Genomic DNA, 12714 nt, shown 5'->3' with positions numbered 1-12714 from the left:
GAATATAAAAGAAAAATGTATTATAAAATTTATTAACTTATCAAGCTAAGGCTATGAAACATGAATAATTGACTCTTGAAATCATGTCCAATTTTGAGTTTCCTCTCCCCCTTGCATAAGGACTAAAACAAAAATATGGGAAGTGGGGGCCTTGGAATTATAGGCTAGTCTAAAAATTTTCCTAAGCCACCATAAGAAGAAATAACTAACGAGTAAAACTCTATCCATACTTATAAATAACTATTATGTAAAAAAAACACAAGGTGTGTAAAGCTTTCTTTCACCCATTTTTCTTAAACACTTTTTCTTCTTTCTTTTCGTACTTCCACTTTTTTCCATTTAATGCTAGAAAATAATGAGGAAAAAGGGATATGACAATATAATAGTACTTAATGTTACAAGCCCTATCATTTTTGTTTTGAAAAATGTTTAAAATTCCCTAACTCTTTGGACTCTAACCAAGCCTACCAACATTAGCAACCCTAAAAAAAGGATGAACTTTCAAAGCTCCATGCAACCTTCACACAGAAAGGATTTAACAAATGATGTGCAAAATAGAACACAGTCTTAACCTGCATGCAATAAAAACCAGCAACTAATACAGCTTAACACTTTAGGCTCTCAATACAAATGAAATAGTAGACATCATATACCTTATGCAAGAAACAAATCAGAAACTACAAAGATGGAGATTTTGAACTAGTCATACATAGCTTACCTTTAGAAAAAATTAGAATTACCAGAAGGTAAAAAACTCTTATGGCCTTAAGCATCTGCAATATACACACTTTCTTCTTTCTCTTCAAGCTTTTCCTTGTCATTTTTTTAGCTCATTTTTGCTTTTTTTCTTCCTCCTCTCTCTAAAAAAAACCTCTTGAAAACCGCTACGTCTTTTAGCCCCCCGTTTATAAAGCCAACAAGCCTTCATCACCAAGTTTTGTGATTTTTTTCACTTCTGCAACTTATTTGGCCACTAACCTTTGTCTTATTTCTCTGCAAGTTTGTAGTGCCTGGATACCCCAACTTGCCTTGTGCCAAAGTTGTCTCATTTGTTCTTTCTTATGTAAACCAAAAATGACATTCTTAAGCATTTCCTTTCTCTATTGCTTTTTGGTTCTGCCATTAAAACTTTTTCTTTCTTTTTATTATTAATATTTTTGCCTTTGTATCATGTGATCTCTTTTTCATTTTTTCCAAGTAAAATATTCTACAAAGGCCTTAAAAACTGAGTAGACCTCTCAATCATGGGCTTTCTCTTTTTTGAGGCCATTTTTAGGCTTTGTTTAGGTCTTTAAAAGGGCCACATTATAGGCCATATTTTGGACCTTTAAACGGGTTATAAATTAGGCTTGTAATTGGGTCCTTAAATTGGCCAACTTGTGGGCTCGAAATGGGCTTCATTCAATGGTTTTGGCCCAAGTTCAATAATGAGCTCGAGTCAACCACGTTAAAAATAGTTTGAACAAAATTCAGTGTCTAAAACTATTAGTAATCTTGATTTGGTTCTTAAATTCATTTTAGTTAATTAGACATTCCAAAGTTACAAATCTGCCCATAATTATTTTTAAGAGTCATTTTATAAATAAAGGTGTTTGGGGATGCTTAAGAAATAAATTGCATCCCAACAATATTTTTTCTTATTATCATGATATTCTTTTGTCATGCAATAAACCTAGCTTAAGTTTTCTTTCTTTTCTATTTGTGATGCTATATGCAAATGGATTAGATGTACGAATTACTATATATATGGTTGTGTTATTTTGGGTATTGCTTTATTTTTGTCTTTTGTGTTAAGATCTTCTCGTATAAATATATAAAAGCCAAAGTCTTTGGTAAAAAAGGAAAAAATCCAAGGTGTTTGGTCTATTCCTTTGACATTTGGACAGTCTTAAACAATCACCACACGTTCTATATTTAATTAGTTTTATTTGATTTCATATAAATTTTAAAATATTTTATATAATAGATTATATTTAATTTCTTTTTACGTTTTCAATTGACTTACTTTATATATATGTGTGTGCGTGTGTGTTGTACTTTTACAAGAAAAAGTTTCTATAAATCCTAAAACTATGTTTTAAGGTCATTTTCTTATATTTATGATTATATGTCTGTAAATTATTATAAATTATATAATAATTTATATAAATTATTATATTTATGATTAGGTCGATGACTTTCGAAATATATTATAGCTTTTCTAGCATTTAGAGTATTTTTTTTTTTTTTTTTGTATTTGCAATTTTTAAAAATTTTTTGTATAGATTGTGATTCTCATAGAATGAAAAAAAAATTAATATGTCATTACCTTTTTACATGATTCAAATTTATTGTTTATGATTTTTTTCTTTATCTTTTTATAACTCTTCATTATATTTCTTTACAAATTATTTTAGATAATGCAGTTACATATATTTTTATGAACAAAACTAGCAAGAGCCACCGCTATTATTTCTATCTTATCGGAGCCAACAAAAAGATTGGAGATGAAGTTGTGATACGTTTCCAGCTACAAAACTTTGTAGCAGATCAGATGGCTAAGTGTTGTGTAAGTAAGTTAAGCATGGTATTGTTTCTATTATGGACTACTCCATCCCTTGGAGTCATTAATATATTAATGGCTGATGCAGTGGGAATTACTTTCCATAGAATTGGGCAATTTAATTTATTTATTTAGAATTTAAGATTTGTTATAAATTTTTTTCTTTGATTTTTTTTTCTACTTAGTGTTTGATTTTAAATGAATATTTTAGTGTGAGTATTCTATGCATTTTTAAAAGTTCAATGAATATAGTATTTGATTTCAAATGAATATTTAGAATTCTATACACAGCACAAGAATTGTTAATGTTTTTATAACATGACTTACTTTATGTTTTAGATGTTAGTGTTTTAGTTTCTTTCTTATGTATTAGGATAAAAAAATATGTGTTTAAAAAAAAAAGGATAAAGTATGTGTGACCATTTGTTTTTTCATTTTTGTATGCATGCTTTCTTTTATTTTTTCATTTTACTACTATATTTTTATGCATTTAGTCATTTGCTAAATCACATACCAATATTGTTTTATTTAATTAAAATACTATTCATTTTTATATATTTAACTTATATGTTCCCTTAAAGGTTTTCAATTCAAATTTTTTACCAACAAAATTTTTGGATAATCACCTATATTTTATATTTTTTTCAAAAACAAAAATTTTCAAAACTTTGGTTTTTAATAACTTTACATATCTAATTTTTCCTAAACATAGGAAGGAAAATTGCTCAAACTTTAAAGGATATCACCTAAACATTTTTTTTTTATAGAAAAAGATTCATTTAATCTACTTTGAATGGTATAACATTCAAAAAGTTTGATGAGTCAACTTGACTGATGGAGAAAACTATGTATATATAGAAAATTGTTGGACAAATAAATCAATTAAAAACCAAAATAAAAAATTGTGTGTAAATGACAATAAGAGGAATAGATCTTTGTCTTGAAAACATCTTGCATTAATTAAATTCAAATATAACATTATACTTTTCTTTCAAACTATCATTATTAAGAAAAATTAAACTTGAAATTTTTGTAAGAAAATAGAATTTAATTTTGGAAAATTAAATTGAAAATGTTTAACTATTTGTTTTATAATAAAAATTTTCTAATGTTAAATATATATATTGATTTGTATGATAGAGATACCTGATTAATTTAAAACTTTGTGCATAACAAGTACAAGTACATTAATTTGAAAATTTTTAACAGTTGGGTTGTTAAAATATTAATCATACTTAAAAGTTATAAAAATACATCAAACTAATTAATTTTACACCCATAGAAAATATTATATATTATTATTTAATGATCATTTATTTATGTTTGTATATTTGTAAAATATATAAATATCCGTACATTGTACGGATCACAAAACTAGATGTATATAATAAAAGGTTTTAACTTATTTAATATTTATAAAATTAAAAAATAATTAAATAATAGTATTGTTAATAAATAATTAAAACTTATTTATTAGTTTATTTTATAATAAAAAATTTTATTTTATCTTGAATTAACAAAATTACTTTATAATTTTAAATAAAAAAATCAAATGAAAAAACATAGAAAAAGAGAAGTTAAGATGTAATTTGGAGGAGAAAAAAGAGAAAAAAATTAAAGAAACAACAAAGATGGACTGGAGTTCTCAACCTCAAGTGGTTAGACGGCATAAATGGCGCTCACACCCAATAGTCATTTGGATTGAAAAGCTGTCATGAGTACAATTTTTTATAGCAACTGCAGCCTACCAGGCCATGCTTGCATGGTACACACATCCATTTGAGTGCAAAGTCAACGGCAGGAAAATTGAGATATATGGATCACTCTTCTAGCTGAGCACCATATTGGACCATAAAACCAGCGTGCAGCGAAGCGTTGCATCTCAAAAAATACATTCTAGTGCTTATTTGGAGATGCAACATCTCTTTCATCAACTAAAACCGCGCACCCACCAAGCATTAAGATCATAAGACCCCTTTTTTTTTTTTTTTTAGTATGGTAGGTAGATTGTCGTTGCCTTCTCTTTAACATATCTATCATGTCAGCTGGAATTTAGGTATATGAAATGTTGTTTTCAACTCTTGACTAGAACAATAGACAATAAAAATATCTCTCACACTAGATAACACCAAAAAATAGATGATCAGTGATAGTCAAATCTAAAATTATTTATTATAAGATAAACAATTTTAGAGAAATTATCATATCTGTTAATAAAATATTAAATTTTAAATTTTAATAATCAGAATTTAAATTATGACATTCTAAATATATATTTAAAAAAAACAAAAAAGGCACACACACAATATGTCTAGCTTTTTTTTTTTTTACAAGTTTCAAATGTGAAACCTCCAATCTTATCAACAATATGGTAGCCAAAAGCAAGATAAAAAGGTGCATTAACAAATTAAAGCTTCTAAAGTTGAGGAATTTGTGCATTGAGTACATATTTAAACGCTTGGGAGTAGCCAACTCATGATTCATGCATAATTTGTTGGTGCATGAAATGAAAGACATGTGATTTTTTATTTTTCTTTTTCTTTTTCACACGAAATGCTTTGCACTTAAGCGCAAAAAAGGAATCACCGCCTATCACCACTGCAATTACGATCCTTTTTACTTTCCGCATTCTGTATTATTCCCCCACTGTGGACTAGTGGGAGAGATGCCTCTCTTTTTTTTCATTCTTTTTTTCTTTTATTTAATTAACAAAAGTTTAAAAAATTTAAAATTTAAGGTTCCATTTTTTAAGAGATGATTACTTTATTATTAAATCAAAGATTGAGGTAAGTAACATTTCGAGAATAAATTTTTTTTTTTATGAAGTTACATTTATAATCAAGTGTATATTTATATAATCAATTATTACATTATTAAATAATTAACTAATAAATTAAAATTGAACAAATAAATCAACACATAGTGAAACTTAAACTTAGGATCTTAAAGTTCTAAGATCTCCTCCTTACCACTAAGCCAAGGCTTCATTGGCTTTCAAGAATAAAATCTTAAATGTTTTATGTAAATATGAAAAAATATATTTTTATATCATCCAAAAAAAAAATTTAAACCCTAGAGAAAAACTTTGAAATACTACCCACAGTTGGGTGATTTGTTAATTAAGTGTTACACTTTTAACAAGATTTAAATCTTGACAATTTTAAATATTAAAAAAAAATTTTTTTTTGCTATACCCTTTATTATAAAAAAAAGTCAAATATTATGGTCAACTATTCTTTTATTTTTTCATGTAATTGTATTTATGCATGGGATAATACTAATTAATTCAAAAATAAAATGTTTTAAAGGAATTCGACAACTCACAATAACAATATCTTAACTATATCAAACTTGGAAAATACTTTTTAATGAGAAAAAAAAAGCATTTCCTTTTCATAAATTACTTAAGATAAGATTATGAGATTCTGTTACCAAATTTATAGATTTGGAATATTTATATGATTCTCCGTATATATAAACTTGGAAATTTAGGTCAAACAAAAAAAAAATTATTTGTCCCCAAATCCAAATATAGATATGATTGAAGCATATGATATTTTAATTTTGAGTGGTGTCCTGTTAAGTAGGCCACTAATGTTTTGATTGCATGTGAGTAGGAAAGAGAGATTGGAAGTATATAGAAAGAGCAAAAGGTGCAAGGTACAATTTTACTTTAGAAATATATATAATTCAGGGGCCGGCATTACCAATTTTTTTATTAGTTAATTTTTTTTTGTTATAATTTAAGAAAAAAATAATGTAAGTATTAAAATTAAAATTTTATATTTATTAGATATTAGTTTTTAATAGTAGTTATTGAATTAGTTGAATTAAACTCTTAATTCTTTTATTGATAATTTTATTTATATTTAGAATTTATATTCAATCTATCATTAGTATGTCCCGTACATTATCAGTGCATCACTTCATTAATGGGTAAAAATAAAATTTTAAAATTTTAAAAATTAAATATTACAAAATATTAAATTAAAAAATATTTTTCAAAAATTTAAAAATTTAAATTTGGTAATAAATTATGTGTCAATTTGTGATTAATGCATAAATGTTATACACCAAAAAATTTATCAAATATGAACTCATATATTTATTATGAAAGTAATATCCAAAAAAAAATTGAAACTCTTTTCTAAATACTTGTGATAAAAGCGTATCAATTCTCCCCTGTATCCTGGCTCCTATAAATATGCAAAAGAGAACAAGCACATCAAAACTTGGAAAAGAAAAACAGAGAAACAAACTTGATGTTTATCTTATAGCCACAAAGTACGCTTCTTCTCTGCTTATTTTTCTTCTTCCTGCTTCCTGCTTTTGCTTTTTTCATTTTTATATTTTCATATTTAACAAGCCTTGCTTACACCCTCACCCTGGAGAATTAAGCCAATGTTAATTTGATTGAGGGAAAAAGAAAAGTGGCGAATGGCGATGGAATACGAGCCCATCAAGGCATATGCCGTTGAAAAGCATTCGGGGATGAATATTGTCAATGCTAACAAAACCGAAGATCTTGACGGCGATGATGATGCTAAGAAATTAAATGATTTGGCCCTTCAGATCTCTGAACCAACCATTGCCAACAAAGGTGAAGAAGACCCCTTACTATCCACTTCCAACTCCAGACACGTTCCTCTCAACCACCAACAGCCACAACAACAGCCGCAACAAGCACATCAGCGTCTTGTTTCGTTGGACGTTTTCCGGGGACTCACCATTGTGGTAAAATCTCATTTTTACCCATGTCAAAATAGTACTACATTCTCAACTTTACTTTTACTTTTTTTTTTTTTTTCATTTTTACGTCATTATTATATTAAAAGAATAATTTATTGTCATGAATACGTGAAACGGTTAGATATCCTTTCATTTACTCCTTTTTGGCAGTTGCATCCTGAAATTACTCTTCTTTCACTCAAACAAATTAAAATCTGATCATTTGAGATTTTAGAGCATCCATCCAAATAAATGCAGCCCCAAGTAATATTTATGCCATAAATGCATTTGCGTTATTTGTGCCATAAATGCATTTGCTTCTTTTTTTTTTTTTTTCATTGACCCAATATACTTCAACCAGATAACCACCCCCTCTATGAATGGAAAAGAGTTTTTTTTTTTTTTGGTATGATTAAGGCCGAAATAAATTGCAGCCATTAGACTTGAACTTAAAAAAATTTTTGAATGACTTTTTATGAATTATTTTTTAAAATAATTATATAAATGAATTAAGTTAATCCCTTTACAGTCAATTTTAATAACCGCACAAACTTTGGCTGTATTGATCCAAACCAAATTATTAAAAAAAAAAAAATTCCAAACTAAAAGATAATGGTTTAAGCTTCTGCACACCTTAAGAGTCAAGATTGAAAGATGCTTTAATTTAAAGGTGGTATTTGGGGTAAAATTTTGAACATGTGTCCTCCCTCCTCCATGTCCAGATGAAAGAAAATCGGACGTCCATCCTTTTTATAAGAATGGGATTCCGTGCCATTTTAGACTTTTGTTCGGAAATGGGATAGGCCGCATTAACACCCAAATCCTTATTTTGATGCAGTTGCTTTGCTAGCTTTCCATCCACCTTTTCTGATTCCTTGCACTTTTTCTTTTTCAAGTCGGTATAAGATAATTTCATGGGAAAATTGTTACAAGTAATCATCAATCTGTTTGTAATACCAAATAGCATGCTAATATATGCGTGTTAGAGTGTGAATATATAGGTATTCCACATGCATCATTATCTATAAATCACATAATAAATTTTTTTTAATTGGTTGATATCATATTACTTAATAACTAAGTTTGCTTCCAATCTGGATCAAGATTTTTTTATGCTGTTCCATTATGTTTGTCCTCCAACTATTTTTCTGACTCTGTTGGAGTTGTCTACCCCACAGGGAAATAAACCCTGATAATAGTAACAGGGAACTATTTGCTCACAGGTCATGGCCATGGCCATAGGGTTAGTTTTTATTATTATTATTATTATCATGAATTCCACTTTTTAACAAAAAAAAATTTCCTTCGAAAACTACTCTTGAGCATGTTAATTTATTGCCCAAAAGTGGGGCATAGTTAGATATATAATACAATAATACTAGTTGAAGGTTGAATATCTTGGATAATTAATCACCAAATTATCTCTTTAACAATGTGCAACTGAAAAAAAAAAAAAATTGAATTAAGATGGTCCATTTTGGATAGGGGACGTAGGAGGTTTGAACTTTGAACTAATTCTAATGTATAAGATATCTTCCTCCTCGAAAGCAAATTGATATCCAAGCTCAAGACCATTTAAGAAAATTGCAATGCATATTCCATCTCAACATGTAATTTATGCTTAAGTTTGAAAATAATAAGTGATGTAAGCATTTCAGTATTTGCACAAACTTTCATTTTAGTTTTTTTTTTTTTTTCATTTCAGCATTATGTAGTTCCAACAGTAGGGATATTGCTCTGAAAGTATATAATTTTTGTTCTTTCATTTTTGATGCAGCTAATGATTCTTGTAGATGATGTTGGTGGACTTCTTCCTGCTATCAATCATTCACCATGGAATGGTTTAACCCTTGCAGATTATGTCATGCCATTTTTTCTCTTCATTGTTGGTGTTTCACTAGGACTGACATACAAGGTATCACTTTTATCCGGAATGTATGGTTTTTGATTCAAAGCACCCAAATACATGTAACATGATGGATCCAGCCCTTTTCCATGGTCTGTTAGGAAAACAGAAATGTTTTTGAATAAACATCAATGATCTCATTGGTATCAAATTTGCTATCTGTACCTCAAGTTCCATTGCTACTGACAAATTTTTAGCACTAACAATATGATTCTTTGCACAGAGAGTGTCCTGCAGAGTTACTGCAACTAGAAAAGCAATATTGCGGGCACTAAAGCTTCTGATGCTAGGCCTTTTTCTGCAAGGTGGCTCTTTGTTTTTTTAAACCTGTACCACATATCATGGCTGATAGATATATACGCCCTCCTGTTACCACACTAATAGAGCACACCTCTAACAAGAAACGGTTCTACTGGTTGCTTGAGTAATCTATGTTCAGTGATAAATGTATATTATGGATATTTATTGTGCTAACTTTGATATGGTTTTTGTTTCATAGAATCATAGCCTATAATTTCTGATCACTGACAGGTGGCTTCTTCCATGGGATCAACAATTTAACTTATGGGGTGGATATTCAACAAATGAGATTGATGGGTGTACTGCAGGTATGCTTTCTCTCAGTTTTACTCCAATTATTTATCATGAAAAGTAGAATAATGAAAGGAGGTGCTCTAAGGTAGCCTCTTGTTTCTCCCTCCTATAGAGTAGGTTTAACAAGAGAACTGTATACTGAGTTGGCTTTTCAGGTGTTCTAAGACAGCATTAGTCCATTCTTTCTTGAACTTCTTTGGCGAGTTTAAGGTGGAATTGTTTTAGGAACAGAATGGGTTGAGATTTAGTTGTGGGGTTTTATGTAATGTTAATTATTTATGGTAGGATAATATGTTGTTCTTGTTTTGCTTTTCGCCGGTACTCCTTCCCAGAGAATTGCAATAGCATATTTAATAGCAGCAATGTGTGAGATTTGGCTGAAGGGTGATGATCATGTAACATCAGAATTAACTCTACTGAGAAAGTATCAATTTCAATGGTAAGTGTTTTTAAAGACATGGTAACTCGTATTTTCTTCTGATATTATATACCATTGACATATGAGTAAAGCTTACTTATGCAGTCTTATAAGCACTGTTAAGTTTAATCCATTTTCTGTCATATTATATACATATATGTGGAAAGGTACACGTCAAGCCTTTGATTAGTTTAAAATGTTCCATTTTCTTTTCACCGATATTCTTTAAATTTGCATTCTAACGTGAATCGTTCGAATTGTTTACCAGTGCTCCATCTCTCTTTCCTTCTTCTGTCTCGTAGGGTTGCAGGAGTGGTGCTTACTATTATATATATTTCCTTGTTATATGGTTTGTATGTTCCTAATTGGGAATATCAGATTCCAGATTCAACTTCTTCCTCAGCAACAAAGATTTTTTCAGTTAGTTCCTCTTTTCTTTCAAAATTTTTCTTTCAAGGTTAAGAACTCTGTAGACTATAGTAGAGCTTGAGGAAAGAAACAGGCCACTAAGCAGTCTTAATTTTCCATTTCCACAAAAAGGTGAAATGCGGAGTACGAGGTGACACCGGACCAGCTTGTAATGTGGTTGGAATGATTGATCGTAAAATACTGGGTATTCAACATTTGTACGGGAAACCAGTCTTTGAAAGAACAAAGGTATCTCTCTTCCAAAAGCAGTTGCTTACTGCATCATGTACCATCCTTAACACATTTATTTCCATTGATCTTTACTATTTCCCATTTAAATAGCAATGCAGCATCAACTCACCTGATTATGGCCCGTTACCTTCTGATTCCCCAACATGGTGTCAAGCCCCTTTTGATCCTGAAGGACTCCTGAGGTTTGTTTACATTTTCTTCCTCACCCTCTGGTGTATCTTTCTTTTCCAATTATCAATGCACTGGGAATACAAGATGGATATTATATCCTTTTGTACAGATAGAATAGTCATTGATAGAGTAACAATGAATTATGTGCACTATTGTATGACCACATTATATGACAAAGCATGAAGAAGTCAACAAGTTATGGACTATTCTTGATTCACTGTTGTGCTTTAGTTGCATGGTTATGGATTGACCCTGTATTTTCTGGTTGTAGTTCAGTGATGGCGATGGTTACCTGCTTGGTTGGTTTGCACTATGGGCATATAATTGTCCACTTTAAGGTGACAAATTTTCTTGTTCATTGATTGCTTTTCTTTTTCTCTCTGGAATTACCAACGAATCAGTGCTCCGAATGTAGGATCACAGGGATCGGATTCGTCTCTGGCTGATACCATCTTCTGCTTTTCTAGTTTTGGGGCTTGCATTGGACATTTTTGGTAAATGAGTTATTTATAGCCTTATAGTAGTGCAATGGTAATGGTTTCATCAACCAAGTCATCTGCTTTCATGTTGTAGGAATGCATGTTAACAAGGCTCTGTACACATTCAGTTACATGTGTGTTACTACGGGTGTTGCTGGCTTTCTTTTCACCGGAATCTATCTACTGGTAGATCAATGAATCTTTTCCACATCTGCTATAATTCTTCTGATTTACTTATTGTGTCTCTTCCATAGCCATTTAGATTCAATTACAATAGTTTGTTTTTCATCCAACTGCTATGGGGGAAAAACACAATTTGCCTCGTTTCCTCAACTTGTAAAAGTGAAGAAACTTTCAAACAGGTTGACATCTATGGATACAGACGCACGACATTGGCGTTGGAGTGGATGGGGAAGCATGCATTGATAATTTACATCCTTGCAGCCTGCAATATCATGCCAATTATTATACAGGGGTTCTATTGGAAGCAGCCTCAAAATAACATTGTAAGTTGCTCTTTGACCTTCATCTTGTGATTTTATGGCCTTCTAAATGTCATGAGTTTTCATTTTTACTAGATATTGCAGCCTTATAGATCCTTGTTTGAACTTGTCCTTACCAGCTTAGCTTAATTGGCATTGGAACATGAAGTGGAAGTTTTGATGCAATTCATGGAAACATAGGCTACATCTTTTCTCAACTGAAGACTCTCAATCTCTCTCTCTCTCTCTCTCTTAAATTCCCTCAATATAGAGATGGTAGGACAAAAAGGATACAAGAGCAGTTGCTGAGTTTTCTACTTCGATATATTTTTGGAAAATTGGAGATCATTATCATGTCATCTCACTCTATATATCAGGCCAGAATGCTTACTTGTTTCTACTAATGGAAATCAATTTGTATAATGAGCTAAATACTTGATAATCCTTCCTAGTTGGTGATGAAAAGCCAATCTTTAACTTTCATTTTTAGGTTAAATACACTTTAGTTCTTCGTAATTAGATATTTGAATTTTTGTTAAATATTTTCATATTTTAATTTATCACCGTTGATTAACTTCCTATTGTGATATGAATATGATGTTACATAAAACAAAAAAAAAATCATGTAATTAGTTGCCATTCCAGCATAAAGAAAAAAAATATTTTTTAAATAATTTAAAAAAAAAACCCAAAACATTCAAAATCCAAAAATAAACAATGAAAAAATTTATAAA

General features: G+C 29.9%; 1 protein-coding gene across 2 annotated transcripts; it reads left to right on the top strand.

The window, feature by feature from the left end:
* Window positions 1–6707: 6707 nt before the first annotated feature.
* LOC111316875 (uncharacterized) lies at window positions 6708–12463 on the top strand. 2 transcript variants are annotated; one of them, XM_089753620.1, is made up of 14 exons: window positions 6708–6826; window positions 6969–7276; window positions 9048–9185; window positions 9400–9481; window positions 9708–9784; window positions 10103–10209; window positions 10491–10608; window positions 10729–10845; window positions 10939–11030; window positions 11291–11357; window positions 11435–11513; window positions 11593–11684; window positions 11861–12004; window positions 12121–12463. In XM_089753620.1, the coding sequence occupies exons 2-14, from the start codon at window positions 6980–6982 to the stop codon at window positions 12145–12147; spliced, it is 1437 nt and encodes a 478-aa protein (XP_089609746.1). In that variant the 5' UTR covers window positions 6708–6826; window positions 6969–6979; the 3' UTR covers window positions 12148–12463. The 2 variants fall into 2 exon arrangements, with proteins under 2 accessions (XP_089609746.1, XP_089609745.1); XM_089753619.1 differs by having other exon boundaries at window positions 6785–6826; window positions 6961–7276.
* The last annotated feature ends 251 nt before the right edge of the window (window positions 12464–12714 follow it).

The sequence above is a fragment of the Durio zibethinus genome, chromosome 24 (assembly GCF_047325235.1).
Source record: "Durio zibethinus cultivar Kanyao isolate XHJ-2024 chromosome 24, ASM4732523v1, whole genome shotgun sequence".
NCBI lineage: Eukaryota > Viridiplantae > Streptophyta > Magnoliopsida > Malvales > Malvaceae > Durio > Durio zibethinus.
This window is presented reverse-complemented; position numbering and strand designations above follow the sequence as displayed.

Excerpts from the sequence above, each read along its gene's own strand:
- LOC111316875 (XM_089753620.1), top strand. The coding sequence starts at position 6,980 with ATGGCGATGGAATACGAGCCCATCAAGGCATATGCCGTTGAAAAGCAT. Across the intron at positions 9,482-9,707 it reads GCTAGGCCTTTTTCTGCAAG|GTGGCTTCTTCCATGGGATC; the intron begins GTGGCTCTTTGT and ends GATCACTGACAG. Across the intron at positions 10,846-10,938 it reads CAGTCTTTGAAAGAACAAAG|CAATGCAGCATCAACTCACC; the intron begins GTATCTCTCTTC and ends CCATTTAAATAG.